This window comes from Ranitomeya variabilis, chromosome 4 (assembly GCF_051348905.1).
Source record: "Ranitomeya variabilis isolate aRanVar5 chromosome 4, aRanVar5.hap1, whole genome shotgun sequence".
Taxonomy (NCBI): domain Eukaryota; kingdom Metazoa; phylum Chordata; class Amphibia; order Anura; family Dendrobatidae; genus Ranitomeya; species Ranitomeya variabilis.
This window is the reverse complement of record NC_135235.1, coordinates 354533240-354549414: the sequence shown is the minus strand read 5'-3', so window position 1 is coordinate 354549414 and position 16175 is coordinate 354533240. Positions and strand designations below refer to the sequence as shown.

The 16175-nt window shown below is 48.0% G+C and overlaps 1 protein-coding gene across 5 annotated transcripts in view; it reads left to right on the top strand.

The window, feature by feature from the left end:
• LOC143764762 (C-Jun-amino-terminal kinase-interacting protein 4-like) overlaps window positions 1-16175 on the top strand; it is a 951487-nt gene that overhangs the window by 869636 nt on the left and 65676 nt on the right. For all 5 annotated transcript variants that reach the window (XM_077250696.1, XM_077250698.1, XM_077250699.1 and 2 more), the window contains one exon: window positions 14587-14758. In XM_077250696.1, the coding sequence (XP_077106811.1) occupies window positions 14587-14758 (172 nt within the window). The remainder of the gene's footprint in view (window positions 1-14586; window positions 14759-16175) is intronic.

Genomic DNA, 16175 nt, shown 5'->3' with positions numbered 1-16175 from the left:
ATCGTAGCCTTGTCAAACAGGATTTTGGCAGGGAGGGAAAATGTCAATGCATTTTTTTCGGAATGTGAGTCCCAAGAGGATATTTTATCACTAAGTACAAAGGCTTTAGAACATAAATTATTTAACACCGCTGAAAGAGAAGTGAACCTGTTCTGGACAAATAACTCTCTTCAATCCTACACAGAGTGTGGAAGAGTCCCCCGGGGCTTGAGAGTGATAAAAGAAATGTCACAATTTAAAGAGAATGAAAACTTCAGAAAGGAATGGGAAAAGATTCTCTTAAGGTGTTCACAGGATTTATTGCAATTAGTCCTAAAACATAATATAATTAATTATGAATCCACGAAACAAGAGCCTACCCTCCCTGCACTGCAACTTTGCACATGAATAAAACTGCTTTTCGCTGAATTACCGGTGAGTGCGCTTTTTTTCTCTATTTTGGACTTTTCAAATACTGTTGTTTTTCAAAGCAGCACCCAGGTACAGCAGAAATATTTTGCAATTTCCTTTTCTGGCAATAAAGGCTTAAAACGGTATATCCCTGAGGCACGAGGGTCCAACGTATAACGGCAGTGCGGCCGCTTTTTTTCTCTGGACTGTGTGCATATTCTTATTTGTGACAGGCCTTCCTGTAGTTTTCTATAAAAGTTTGAAGATTACACCTTCTGTTCTGCCTGTCACAAAAGATTAACAACAGGATTTGTCCGCGTTCAGTTTGGCCTGCAGCAGCAGGTTTTTTCCAGGGGCACTACGAGGAGGAACAGACTCACCCCCATACACTGCTTAGTCTTCTTCTGCTTATAATTTAGATAATATCTTTTGCTCTGATTTTTAGTCTTATGCTTAATGTTCTTCAGCTTTTTGTTCTGCAGCTTCTTGTTCTTCTGCTTCTCGGTCTTCAGGGTCGTTATCTTTAGGGTCTTGAACTTGGAAATGTAGCAGAAGGTACAAGAGCAAAAGACACCGCGGAGAACCAGCAGACGGTACTGGAACCCAGATGGCTAGCCTAAGGTCCAAGAGCCAATGGAACTTCCGAGGACCAGCTGATGTTACTGGAACCCGGTTACTAAGCAGGAGGTACCTGTGCCAGAAAGCTCTACCAAGGAACACCTGATGTTGGTGGAACTCGGATACCCAGAAGGAGGCACCTAAGCCAAAGGCTCTGCCCGGAACCAGCTGACGGTACTGGAACCAGGATGGGGAGCAGAAGGTACAAGAGCAAAAGACCCTGCCGAGAACCAGCTGACGGTACTGGAACCCGGATGGGTAGCCGAAGGTACAAGAGCCAATGGAACTACCGAGGACCAGCTGATGTTACTGGAACCCGGTTACTAAGCAGGAGGTACCCATGCCAGAAAGAACTACCAAGGACCAACTGATGTTGGTGGAACTCGGATACCCAGAAGGAGGCACCTAAGCCAAAGGTTCTGCCCGGAACCAGCTGACGGTACTGGTACCAGGATGGGGTCCTATTCAAGATTGTCTTCCTACAGCCCCAACTAGCAGTGTTGGAGCCCAGGGTCAGCAGGGGGAGCAGAGTGTAGGCCGAAGCCTGCACTGGAGGCAGTTTAATATCTGAAGGAGTGTCAGTGTGACGGTCGCAGGACACATTGCCGGATACACAGCAGGGGAGCAGCTGACGTTACTGAACCCCACTAACACAGGAGCAAGTGTTTTTCTCTGTGCAGCCAGCACTACCGAGCACCAACTGGCGGTGTTAGAGCCTAGGGACAGCAGGAGGAGCAGAGTGTAGGCCAAAGCCTGCACTTGAGGCAGTTTAATATCTGAAGGAGTGTCAGCATGGCGGTCGCAGGACACATTGCCGGATACACAGCAGGGGAGCAACTGACATTACTGAACCCCACTAACACAGGAGCAAGTGTTTTTCTCTGTGGAAACAGCACTTCCGGGAAGCAACTGGCGGTGTTGGAACCCAGGGTCAGCAGGAGGAGCAGAGGGTAGGCTGAGGCCTAATTGGAGCAAATTGAAAGTGAACCTTTAACCCCCCAGGCATTAGTAACTAGAAGAGACAACTTGTGCAGCAGTAATGCTGCACAAGGAAAAGGTGGCTCTTTTAATTATGCTCCTTGCACACGCTGAACGAAACACTTATAAAATTGTGCCACTCATACCGTGAAACCATCACAGAGGTGGGACTTTCCTTCTTAATGAGACGCAGCACAGCTGTTAAAAATACCCCCTTGGCGCTGGGCGCAGCCTCCTGAGCGTTGCATTTTTGTGTACCGGAGTCTGCGCTGTTATGTTATCCCTTGGCCATGCGCTGTTAGCGTTGCCCGTCTTCTGACATCATTTGATGTCAGCCTGTGCGGTCACGCTGCCCATGAATCCCAGCCCCGCAGTGTCTTGTGATTTATTCACACTGCAGGGCTGGGATTCATGGCCTTGCACAGTAAAAATGTTCACCTCTCACTCATGTCCTTACGCCTGCTTCAGACTGTGCAGCATCAGCTGATCCCTAATCACGTGTCACGGCCGTGAAGCCGCACAGTCTGAAGAAGGCGGAAGGAGATGAGTGAGAGGCGAAGATATGCACAGCGCATGCCCATGAATCACAGGCCCAAAGTGAGAATAAATAAGACACTGCGGGCCGTTATCTCGGGCAGGGCGGCCGCACAGGCGCAGCCAGGCTGACACCAATTGATGTCAGAAGAAGGGTAGCACTAACTGCGCATGGCCAACGATGAACATAACAGCGCAGGCTCCGGGACAGATTCAAACAACGCAGAGGAGGCGGCGCATGGCTGTTGTGAATTCGCTTTTTGCTCCCTCTAGTGGTTACTAGTTTTTTGGACACTGGTTTTTCTGTCATCCCTTTTATCCGCACCTGGGTCGTTAGTTAGGGGTGTTGCTATATAAGCTCCTTGGACCTTCAGTTCTATGCCTGGCAACGTAGTTATCAGAGCTAGTCTGCTGTGCTCTTGTCTACTGATCCTGGTTCCAGTAATTCAGCTAAGTCTGCCTTTTGCTTTTGCTATTTGTTTTGGTTTTTGTATTTTTGTCCAGCTTGTTCCTAATCTATATCCTGACCTTTGCTGGAAGCTCTAGGGGGCTGGTGTTCTCCCCCCGGACCGTTAGACGGTTCGGGGGTTCTTGAATTTCCAGTGTGGATTTTGATAGGGTTTTTGTTGACCATATAAGTTACCTTTCTTTATTCTGCTATCAGTAAGCGGGCCTCTCTGTGCTAAACCTGGTTCATTTCTGTGTTTGTCATTTCCTCTTACCTCACCGTTATTATTTGTGGGGGGCTTCTATCCAGCTTTGGGGTCCCCTTCTCTGGAGGCAAGAAAGGTCTTTTATTTTCCTCTACTAGGGGTAGCTAGATTCTCTGGCTGGAGCGAGTCATCTAGAACCAACGTAGGAATGATCCCCGGCTACTTCTAGTGTTGGCGTTAGGAGTAGATATATGGTCAACCCAGTTACCACTGCCCTATGAGCTGGATTTTTGTATTCTGCAGACTTCCACGTTCCTCTGAGACCCTCGCCATTGGGGTCATAACAGTTTGCCAGGCCTGTATTAAATGTGTAATGCATTGCAGAAGAGGGATTATAAGAAAGAAGATCTGAGTTTTTTTTTTTTTTTGTTTTTTTTTTCTTCTTCCCCTTTACCTCAGAGTGGCTATGCTTGCTGCAGACATGAATGTCCAGACCTTGATTACAAGTGTGGACCAGCTGGCTACTCGTGTGCAGGGCATACAAGACTATGTTATCAGAAATCCTAGGTCAGAACCTAGAATACCGATTCCTGAACTGTTTTTCGGAGACAGGTTTAAGTTTAGGAATTTCGTGAATAATTGTAAATTGTTTTTGTCCCTGAGACCCTGTTCATCTGGAGACTCTGCTCAGCAAGTAAAAATTGTTATTTCGTTCTTACGGGGCGACCCTCAGGATTGTGCTTTTTCACTGGCGCCAGGAGATCCGGCATTGGCTGATATTGATGCGTTTTTTCTGGCGCTCGGTTTACTTTATGAGGAACCCAATCTTGAGATTCAGGCAGAAAAGGCCTTGCTGGCTATGTCTCAGGGGCAGGACGAGGCTGAAGTGTATTGCCAAAAATTTCGGAAATGGTCCGTGCTGACACATTGGAACGAGTGTGCACTGGCCGCTAATTTCAGAAATGGCCTTTCTGAAGCCATTAAGAATGTTATGGTGGGTTTTCCCATTCCCACAGGTCTGAATGATACTATGGCACTAGCTATTCAAATTGACCGGCGGTTGCGGGAGCGCAAAACCGCAAAATCCCTCATGGTGTTGTCTGAACAGACACCTAATTCTGTGCAATGTGATAGAAAAACCGCAAATTCCCTCATGGTGTTGTCTGAACAGACACCTGATTTAATGCAATGTGATAGAATCCTGACTAGAAATGAGCGGAAAATTCATAGACGCCGGAATGGCTTGTGCTATTACTGTGGTGATTCTACACATGTTATCTCAGCATGCTCTAAACGTATAGCTAAGGTTGTTAGTCCTGTCACCGTTGGTAATTTGCAACCTAAATTTATTCTGTCTGTAACTTTGATTTGCTCACTGTCGTCTTATCCTGTCATGGCGTTTGTAGATTCAGGTGCTGCCCTGAGTCTTATGGATCTGTCATTTGCTAAGCACTGTGGTTTTACTCTTGAACCATTAGAAAATCCTATTCCTCTTAGGGGAATTGATGCTACGCCATTGGCAGCAAATAAACCGCAGTATTGGACACAGGTTACCATGTGCATGACTCCTGAACACCGCGAGGTGATACGTTTCCTGGTTTTACATAAAATGCATGATTTGGTTGTTTTAGGGCTGCCATGGTTACAGACCCATAATCCAGTCCTGGACTGGAAGGCTATGTCAGTCTCAAGTTGGGGCTGTCGTGGTATTCATGGGGATTCCCTGCCTGTGTCTATTGCTTCTTCTACGCCTTCGGAAGTTCCGGAGTATTTGTCTGATTATCAGGATGTCTTCAATGAGTCTGAGTCCAGTGCACTGCCTCCTCATAGGGACTGTGACTGTGCTATAGATTTGATCCCAGGCAGTAAGTTTCCTAAGGGAAGACTGTTTAATCTGTCGGTACCTGAACATGCCGCTATGCGTTCATATATCAAGGAGTCTTTGGAGAAAGGACATATTCGTCCGTCTTCTTCCCCTCTTGGTGCTGGATTCTTTTTTGTGGCAAAAAAGGACGGATCTTTGAGACCTTGTATTGATTATCGGCTTTTAAATAAGATCACTGTCAAATTTCAGTATCCTTTACCACTATTGTCTGACTTGTTTGCCCGGATTAAAGGTGCCAAGTGGTTCACCAAGATAGACCTTCGTGGTGCGTACAACCTTGTGCGCATTAGGCAAGGTGATGAATGGAAAACCGCATTCAATACGCCCGAGGGTCATTTTGAGTACTTGGTGATGCCTTTTGGGCTCTCCAATGCGCCTTCAGTTTTTCAGTCCTTTATGCATGACATTTTCCGGAAGTATCTGGATAAATTTTTGATTGTTTATCTGGATGATATTTTGGTTTTTTCTGATGATTGGGACTCGCATGTGGAGCAGGTCAGGTTGGTCTTTAAAATTTTGCGTGAAAATTCTTTGTTTGTCAAGGGCTCAAAGTGTCTCTTTGGTGTACAGAAGGTTCCCTTTTTGGGGTTCATTTTTTCCCCTTCTGCTGTGGAGATGGACCCAGTCAAGGTCCGAGCTATTCTTGATTGGACTCAGCCCTCGTCAGTTAAGAGTCTTCAGAAGTTCTTGGGTTTCGCTAACTTCTACCGTCGTTTTATCGCTAATTTTTCTAGCGTTGTGAAACCTTTGACGGATATGACCAAGAAGGGCTCCGATGTGGCTAACTGGGCTCCTGCTGCCGTGGAGGCTTTCCAGGAGTTGAAACGCCGGTTTACTTCGGCGCCTGTTTTGTGCCAGCCCGATGTCTCACTTCCCTTTCAGGTTGAGGTGGATGCTTCAGAGATTGGAGCAGGGGCCGTTTTGTCGCAGAGAGGCCCTGGTTGCTCTGTTATGAAACCTTGTGCCTTTTTCTCTAGGAAGTTTTCGCCTGCCGAGCGAAATTATGATGTGGGCAATCGGGAGTTGTTGGCCATGAAATGGGCATTTGAGGAGTGGCGTCATTGGCTCGAGGGTGCTAAGCATCGTGTGGTGGTCTTGACTGATCACAAAAATCTGATGTATCTCGAGTCTGCTAAACGCCTTAATCCGAGACAGGCCCGCTGGTCATTGTTTTTCTCCCGCTTTGATTTTGTTGTCTCGTATTTACCAGGTTCAAAGAATGTGAAGGCCGATGCTCTTTCTAGGAGCTTTGTGCCTGATGCTCCTGGAGTCGCTGATCCTGTTGGTATTCTTAAAGATGGAGTTATTTTGTCAGCTATTTCTCCTGATCTGCGACGTGTGTTGCAGAGATTTCAGGCTGATAGGCCTGAGTCTTGTCCACCTGACAGACTGTTTGTCCCGGATAGGTGGACCAGCAGAGTCATTTCCGAGGTTCACTCCTCGGTGTTGGCAGGTCACCCAGGAATTTTTGGCACCAGAGATCTGGTGGCCAGGTCCTTTTGGTGGCCTTCCTTGTCAAGGGATGTGCGGTCATTTGTGCAGTCCTGTGGGACTTGTGCTCGAGCTAAGCCTTGCTGTTCTCGTGCCAGCGGTTTGCTCTTGCCCTTGCCTGTTCCGAAGAGACCTTGGACACATATCTCCATGGATTTCATTTCTGATCTTCCGCTATCTCAGGGCATGTCCGTTATTTGGGTGATATGTGATCGCTTCTCCAAGATGGTCCATTTGGTTCCTTTGCCTAAGCTGCCTTCCTCTTCCGATCTGGTTCCTGTGTTTTTCCAGAACGTGGTTCGTTTGCACGGCATCCCTGAGAATATTGTGTCAGACAGAGGATCCCAGTTCGTTTCCAGGTTCTGGCGATCCTTTTGTAGTAGGATGGGCATTGATTTGTCGTTTTCGTCTGCTTTCCATCCTCAGACTAATGGACAGACGGAGCGAACCAATCAGACTTTGGAGGCTTATTTGAGGTGTTTTGTCTCTGCTGATCAGGACGATTGGGTGACATTCTTGCCGTTGGCTGAGTTTGCCCTTAATAATCGGGCTAGTTCCGCCACCTTGGTTTCGCCTTTTTTCTGCAACTCTGGTTTCCATCCTCGCTTTTCTTCGGGTCATGTGGAGCCTTCTGATTGTCCTGGGGTGGATTCTGTGGTGGATAGATTGCAGCGGATCTGGAATCATGTGGTGGACAACTTGAAGTTGTCACAGGAGAGGGCTCAGCGCTTTGCCAACCGCCGCCGCGGTGTGGGTCCCCGACTACGCGTTGGGGATTTGGTATGGCTTTCTTCCCGCTTTGTTCCTATGAAGGTCTCCTCTCCCAAATTTAAACCTCATTTTATTGGGCCTTACAAGATATTGGAAATCCTTAATCCTGTGTCTTTTCGTCTGGATCTTCCTGTGTCGTTTGCTATTCACAATGTATTTCATAGGTCCTTGTTGCGGCGGTACATTGTGCCTGTAGTTCCTTCTGCTGAGCCTCCTGCTCCGGTGTTGGTTGAGGGCGAGTTGGAGTACATGGTGGAGAAGATCTTGGATTCTCGCCTCTCCAGGCGGAGGCTTCAGTACCTGGTCAAGTGGAAGGGCTATGGTCAGGAGGATAATTCCTGGGTGGTCGCCTCTGATGTTCATGCGGCCGATTTAGTTCGTGCCTTTCATGCCGCTCATCCTGATCGCCCTGGTGGTCGTGGTGAGGGTTCGGTGACCCCTCACTAAGGGGGGGGTACTGTTGTGAATTCGCTTTTTGCTCCCTCTATTGGTTACTAGTTTTTTGGACACTGGTTTTTCTGTCATCCCTTTTATCCGCACCTGGGTCGTTAGTTAGGGGTGTTGCTATATAAGCTCCTTGGACCTTCAGTTCTATGCCTGGCAACGTAGTTATCAGAGCTAGTCTGCTGTGCTCTTGTCTACTGATCCTGGTTCCAGTAATTCAGCTAAGTCTGCCTTTTGCTTTTGCTATTTGTTTTGGTTTTTGTATTTTTGTCCAGCTTGTTCCTAATCTATATCCTGACCTTTGCTGGAAGCTCTAGGGGGCTGGTGTTCTCCCCCCGGACCGTTAGACGGTTCGGGGGTTCTTGAATTTCCAGTGTGGATTTTGATAGGGTTTTTGTTGACCATATAAGTTACCTTTCTTTATTCTGCTATCAGTAAGCGGGCCTCTCTGTGCTAAACCTGGTTCATTTCTGTGTTTGTCATTTCCTCTTACCTCACCGTTATTATTTGTGGGGGGCTTCTATCCAGCTTTGGGGTCCCCTTCTCTGGAGGCAAGAAAGGTCTTTTATTTTCCTCTACTAGGGGTAGCTAGATTCTCCGGCTGGAGCGAGTCATCTAGAACCAACGTAGGAATGATCCCCGGCTACTTCTAGTGTTGGCGTTAGGAGTAGATATATGGTCAACCCAGTTACCACTGCCCTATGAGCTGGATTTTTGTATTCTGCAGACTTCCACGTTCCTCTGAGACCCTCGCCATTGGGGTCATAACACATGGCGCCAAGGGGGTAGGAATGACGTCTGCGCTGCGTCCCATTACGAAGGAAAGTCCCATCTCCGGGACTCCACGCTGCCAGAGGTCCCACCTCGCAGTGTCGTCTAATTTAATCACACTGCAGGCCTGGGATCCATGGGCATGTGCAGTGCATATCTTAGCCTCTCACTCCCCTCCTTCCGGCTTCTTCAGACTGTGCGGCGTCACGGCCGTGGCATGCTATTAGGGATCAGCTGACGGCGCTAGTCTGAAGAAGGCGGAGGGAGATGAGTGAGAGCCTGAGGTGAAGATATGCACTGCGCATGCCCATGGATCCCAGGCCCGCAGTGTGATTAAATCAGAAGAGACTGCGAGGCGGGATCTCGCGCAGCCGCACAGGCGCAGACAGCCTGACAAGTGATGTTAGAAGACGGGCACCGCTAAATGTGCATGGCCAAGGTTGAACAAAACAGCGCAGGCTACGGGACAAAATCAAACAACGCTGAGGAGGCGACACACGGCACCAAGGGGGTAGGAATGACGGCTGTGCTGCGTCCCATTACAAAGGAAAGTCCCACCTCCGGGACGGTTTCACGGTGTGAGGGGACACATTTCATAAGTGTTAGGTTCAGCGTATGCAAGGAGCACAACGAAAAGAGGCACCTTTTCCTTGTGCAGCATTACTGCTGCACTAGGTGGCTCTTTCAGTAACAACACCTGGGGGGACAGGTTCCCTTAAATTTCAGTTGTGTCAGCGTGGCGGTTGCAGGACACATTGCCGGCTACACAGCTGGGGATCAGCTGACGTTACTGAAACCCAATAACACTGGGTCATCAACTGGCGGTGTTGGAGCCCAGGGATTAAAGTTCAGGTGGTAGAAACATGAACGCAACAGGAGACCTGGATACTGCAGCCAACCAATTATTTAATCTGGAAGAGGAGTGGCAAATTTTTGCGAGATCCAGGCCTTGTTCATTTTTAGAAAAGTAAGCCGGTCAACGTTATCGGAGGATAGTTGCATGCGACGGTCTGTTAGTACACCACCTGCGGCACTAAAGACGCGTTCCGATAATACACTAGCAGGGCAAGCCAGCACCTCCAATGCATACTGGCTTAGCTCTGGCCATGTATCCAGCTTAGAGACCCAAAATTTGAAGGGGGAAGAGCTATCTGGGAGTACAGTAAGAGGGCAAGACATGTAGTCTGTCACCATCTGACGGAAACGTTGCCTCCTGCTGACTGGAGCCGTCTGTGATGGTGTAGACATGTGTGGCGGGCGCACAAAACTGTCCCTCAGTTGGGCCATACTGGTCTTGCCTTGTGCTGAGGCACTGCTTCTGCTCCCTCTTCGTGCAGAGCTTCCTCCACTGCCTCGATGCACTGAGCTGCTTTGTAAAGCACTAGCAGCACTGCTCTCAGTTGGACTGGAGAAGATGATGGAATTCACCAGTGTGTCTTGGTACTCCCGCATTTTACGCTCCCGCTTCAAGGGTGTTATGAGGCTTTGTAAGTTGTCCCGGTAGCGAGGATCTAGGAGGGTGTACACCCAATAATCAGCCGTGTTGAGAATGTGGGCGATGCGGCGGTCGTTTCTCAGGCACTGCAGCATGTAATTAACCATGTGCTGCAGACTGCCAAGTGGCCAAGAAACGCTGTCCCCTGCTCGAGGCGTGTCTCTGCCTGCTCTGCATCACCCCACCCTCGCTCTACACACTGACTACTGGAGAATTGTGTAACTCCCTCTTCTGGACCGATGTCTTCCTCCTCCATTGACTCCTCCTCATCCTCACAAAGTATCCCCTGCCTAGGCCTTTGTGAGGAACCACGTAGCGCTGACTGTCCAGAAGCTGAAGGAATTGGTGACTCCTCATCCTCCACCTCTTCCACAACATCATCCCTTAGCGCTTGCAGTGTTTGTTGAAGCAGGCAGATAAGGGGGACAGTCATGCTGACTAGTGCATCATCTGCACTTGCCATCCGTGTGGAATCATCGAAGGAACGCAAAACCTGGCAGATGTCCTTCATAGTGGCCCACTCAGTGGTTGTGAATTCTGAACGGCGCGGAGTGCGATTTCTTTGCGCCTGATGCAGCTGGTACTTATTTACTGCTGGCTGCTGCTCACACAACTGCTCCAACATATGTAACGTGGAATTCCACCTGGTGGGTAGGTCACATATGATGCGATGTTCCGGAAGGCGGAATCGGCGCTGCAGAGCTGCAATGCGCGATCTTGCCATGCTGGAATGCTGCAAGTGAGCACACTCTAGGCGCACCTTGTGCAGCAGTGCATCAAGATCCGGATAGTCCCTCAAACAACTCTGCATGACCAAGTTGAGCACATGTGCCAGACATGGGATGTGAGTGAGGTTGCCTAGGCCCAGAGCTGCCACCAGATTTTGGCCATTGTCACACACTACCATGCCTGGCTGGAGATTCGCTGGCACAAACCACATGTCGCTCTCCTGCTTGATGGCATTCCAGAGCTCCTGCGCTGTGTGGCTTCAATTCCCCAAAGAAATAAATTTCAATACGGCCTGTTGACATTTGGCCATGGCTGTGCTCATATCGGACGTAACAGGTAAACGTTCACGGGTCCATGTGGAGGTGGACTGTGACGGCTCCTGCAGCGCTGATTCTGAGGAACTTGAGTATGAGGAGGAGTCAATGAGTACAGACTGAATTCCTGCAATCCTTGGAGTTGGCAGAACACGTCCTGGGCCACTTGCACAATCTGTACCCGGCTCTGCAACATTAAACCAATGGGCAGTGAGGGAAAGGTATCGCCCCTGTCCATGGTGACTGGTCCACGCATCGGTGGTGAGGTGGACCTTGCTACTGACGGCGTTCAGTAGCGCGTGTTTTATGTGTCCCTCCGCATGCTTGTGCAGGGCAGGGACGGCTTGCCTGCTGAAATAAAAGCGGCTGGGCACATTGTATTGTGGGACTGCCAATGCCATCAAGTTATGGAAGCTGTCAGTCTCCACCAGCCAGAATGACAGCATTTCAAGGGACAGTAGTTTTGCAATGCCAGCATTCAGAGCCTGTGCTCGGGGGTGGTTTGCCGAGAATGGCCGCCTTTTCTCCCATGCCTGTGCTACCGATGGCTGTAGACTGGGCTGGGAGTGTGAGGATGACTGGGAACGTGGTGCTGTGGGTGGAATTACACTGGGTCTCTGGACAACAGTGCCAGAGGTTCTTCCATGGCGATCCTGTGAAAAAGCCGAACCAGCTGTGTGTGAGCTGGAGGAAGAGGCAACAACACGAGATGAAGAGGTGGTAGCTACCGCTGTTGGTTGGCCTAGGTCTTCAGTGTGTTTTTGTAACTCCACTGTGTGCTTGGTCCGCACATGTTTCCACATATTTGTGGTATTGAGGTTGCTGACATTTTTCCCTCTTTTGACTTTCTGGTGACACACCTTGCATTTGACAATGCAAATGTCATCTGCAACTGTGTCAAAAAAGGACCAGGCACTGCAAGTCTTGGGAGCGCCCGTTTTGGCTTTTGGAAGAGGCATGCTCCTAACGCGTAACGAAGTGGAGGCTACAGGAACCACAGTCTTCCCCCTCCCTCTCTCTCTTTGGCCCGTTTGGGGAATCTCTTCCTCAGAGCTGCTCCCACCACCTTCCTGTACCTCACACCACGATGGGTCAAGGACCTCATCATCTACACTACCCTCTGCCACCAACTGCTTCTCCTGGGTAGTCTCGGCAGCACAGTATGCGCCAGAAAGTGGCACCTGAGTCTCATCATCAGATGCGTACTGCGGTGTAGTGACCGGAGGCACTGGCCCACCCGCCTCTTCAGAGTCAGAGAGACAAAGCTGTTGGGCATCACTGCATACTTACTCTTCTTCCATTTCTCCAATGCTGCTTGGCTGGCCCCCTGTTTGCAAGCCAAGAGATTCAGAGAACAGAAGTAGAGATGGCTCCTGTCCTGGGCTCTCTGACTGCCTGGGCAATTTGGCAGGTGGTGAAGAGACAGATGGGTGCTCTCCAGTGCTCTGTGCCTGAGAAGATGTGGCACTAATTGAAGTCGATGCGTTAGCTGCCATCCATCCGACAACGGCTTCAATTTGTTCTTCACGCAGCAGCTGTGTACGGCGATCTCCTACAAAGCTGCGCATGAAGGACTGTTCCCTGCTGAAACTGGGTGATGATGAGTCACCAGTGCCCGCAGCAGGCACAGAATCCCCACGTCCTCTCCCTGCTCCGTGCCCACGCCCACGTACCTTACTCCCTGCCTGCTTCATCATGGTTGACTGATAAAGATAAGCAGAAAAGTACTAAGGGCTTAGTGTGCTTATTCCTGAACAGCTCCTAACAGGTATAAGAAACACTAATTTTCTAAAGTGTGGACTAGACTTTAATATGAGCTAATGTGGCCTACACAACTGTAAAGTGGTGTATTTGGTGAACTTTATTAATTTTTTTTTTTTCAGAACTGACTACAGAGTGAGCTGCACTCACACACAGACCGTGCAGACAGCCGTGAGCGGCGCTGCAAGGCCAAAAAAAAGCTCCTCTATGTAATCCTATATAGTGTTTTTCCACAATCTAGCAGGATACGGAGGGAATGCCACTAATGGGATAAATTTGAAAGAATGTGCAGCAGGCTGCACTAATTGAGAAGCAGACAATGGAACGGTATGAGGCACTGACGCACCCTGAGCTGACTACAACCGGCTGTAGCTGCAGACATACTACAGAGCGATGTGCACTCACACAGAGACCGTGCAGACAGCCGTAAACGGCACTGCAAGGCCAAAAATAAGCTATGTAATCCTATGTAGTGTTTTTCCACAATTTTGCTGGATATGGCTGGAAAGCCACTAACAGGAAATATTTGAAAAAATGTGCAGCAGGCTGCACTAATTGCAAAAAAGGACAATGGATAGAACAGTATGAGGCAGTGACGCACTCTGAGCTGACTACAATCGGCTGTGGCTGCGGACAGACTACAGAGTGAGCTGCACTCACACTCACAGAGACCTTGCAGACAGCTGTTAACAGCGCTGCAAGGCAAAAGCAAGGATCTCACACAGCGGTTGCTAAATTGGCCTGGGTAAAGCACAATGAAGCAAATAGCTATCTCTAAACTGGCCCTCAGTCAGAACACAGCGTCCTGTCCCTAACTGAATTCACAGCAGAGTGAGCCCTAAATGGCGGCAGCGACTTTTATAGTGCATCATGACATCATTTCAGCAGCCAATCACAGCCATGCCAGTACTTACATGCCCACCATGCAGAACAGGATGTGCCCACACTTCTAATCATTCCTCATTGGCTGAATTCGGGCACTTTGAATTGTGGGAACTTCCGATTCCGGTATCCGATATACTGAAAATATCGGAACTCGGTATCGGAATTCCGATACCGCAAATATCGGCCGATACCCGATAATTGCGGTATCGGAATGCTCAACACTAGTGATGTCACAGCTCACCTCCTTCCCCTCTAAGTACAGTAACTTCTGTGCAGAGGATGCCAATCACCTTCTATAAGAAAGTGTTTTAAACAACTGCAGACTAAAAGTTCCAAAGGTCCATGTGGCTACTGTAATGCCAACAGCTCAAAAAAATCAAAGCTTTAACTACTATAAAGATATATTAAAGGGGTTTGTACTATTTCATATGTCTGCATGCTATCAAAAATATTAAGATCCGCATATAAAATAATGCAGTACTCAACCTCCAAAGGTCCAGCTCTGCCACTTTTCTGCTGCGTCGGTGATTGATTACCAGCTGCAGCAGCAACTTCAACGCTGTAGCTGGTGGCCAATCATTGCCAGAACAGAGATGTGAGCAGTGGACCTCAGGAGGTTGAGTCCTGCGTGATTGTAGCACCTGCAGCTGTTGGTATGCAAATAGTTGAAGCTGTAAATCCCCTTTAAGAAAATAATCAGCATAAAAATGTTTGAACTGTATTAGAAGGTGGATGTTGGTTTTGTTTATGCTTAGGAGACTACAGGGCAGCATCTATGTAGAGTTTGTGGCAATGGTTGGGACTGTATATAAATACATAGAGATTTATCGTTACCCTTACATCTATAATTTCTGTTTTGACAACTAGATCTGGTTTGAAGCAACACCTCGCCCCGAAAGTCAAGTAAGGCACATAGCTGCAGCCAGAGATGGAGTGTGGGTTTCTGTTCGCTTGGATTCTATTCTACGCCTGTTCCATCCCGAAACTGGCCAACCTTTACAAGAACTGGAATTAGAGCCTTTCATCCAAAGAATGTTGGGTGAGAGATGCCACGAACACATGGCTGCCGTGTTGCTTATTCTTATGCAGTTCATGGAGTAGGGTTTCAAAAAGCTATTTAAGTAAATGAAAAAATAAATATATATATATATATATTTTTAGTAGTCTGGCAGACTGTTTGTTTGCCTCGCTGTTGCCCACTGCTATGGCAGCTGTCAATCAGTCATCTGGATCGAGAAATCGTGTAACATGACTATGACCTCCAGTTGTATCGAATTGGCTTCTGTAGTCGTGTTATATGAGATCTCAGAGGATGTTATCTCCTTAAGTAGACTACTAATGCAACTTGGTTCTGCTTTACTGGAATATATGTATAATTCCCTGACATCCTGCATTGTAAAAGGGTTTGCAAAATTCATCAATTTCCCAGAAAGCCATTTAAAGTGTACTAATGAAATTCCTCTGTCTAATAGGGAATATGTTAACAATATAAACAACATTTAATTTGATCAAATTTAGAATGTTTTCAATTTAGGGAAAAAACAAAGTTTGTGAACTACACACTTTAAGCATGTAGAAAAGCCGCGGAGACACCATCACGTGTTTCTCAATGCAAACAATGAATAGCCAGGTCTTTCACCGGGAAGGAACAACCACAGGAAGGGCAGCATCCAATAAAGGAAAACCACCTATGCCAAAACATGGTATCCATCCACAGACAGCTGTTTCGGGGTATTTGCCCCCTCATAGGTGTGGAGTAGTAAACTGGCTATTAGGAGCAGTGCCTAGTGAAAAGACTATAAACATATGGATGAATGACCTTGGGGAGATCAAAACATCCAACACCGCGGAGACACCATCATGTGTTTCTCAACGCAGTGATCCAGAACACTGCCCCCATCCCTTATGAGAAATATGCAAATGCATGTAAAAAGCAGCGGAGACACCATCACGTGTTTCTCCATGCAAGCAATGAATAGCCAGGTCTATGAGGGCCCTGCTCGCAAGCTTACAAACTATGAGGAAAAGGGGAGACACGAGAGGTGGATGGTAACAATTGCTTTAGTTATTTGGACCAGCCATAGTGTAAGGCTCGGGTGTTCATGTAAAGCTGCATGAACCAGTTAACTGCCTAAGTATGTAGCACTTTCACCAGGTCTGCACTGCTACATACTTAGGCAGTTAACTGGTTCATGCAGCTTTACATGAACACCCGAGCCTTACACTATGGCTGTTCCAAATAACTAAAGCAATTGTTACCATCCACATCTCGTGTCTCCCCTTTTCCTCATAGTTTGTTAGCTTGCGAGCAGGGCCCTCATTCCTCCTGGTATCTATTTTGAACTGTGATTTCTGTTATGCTGTAATGTCTATTGTCTGTACAAGTCCCCTCTATAAGTTGTAAAGCGCTGCGGAATATGTTGGCGCTATATAAATAAAAATTATTATTATTATTA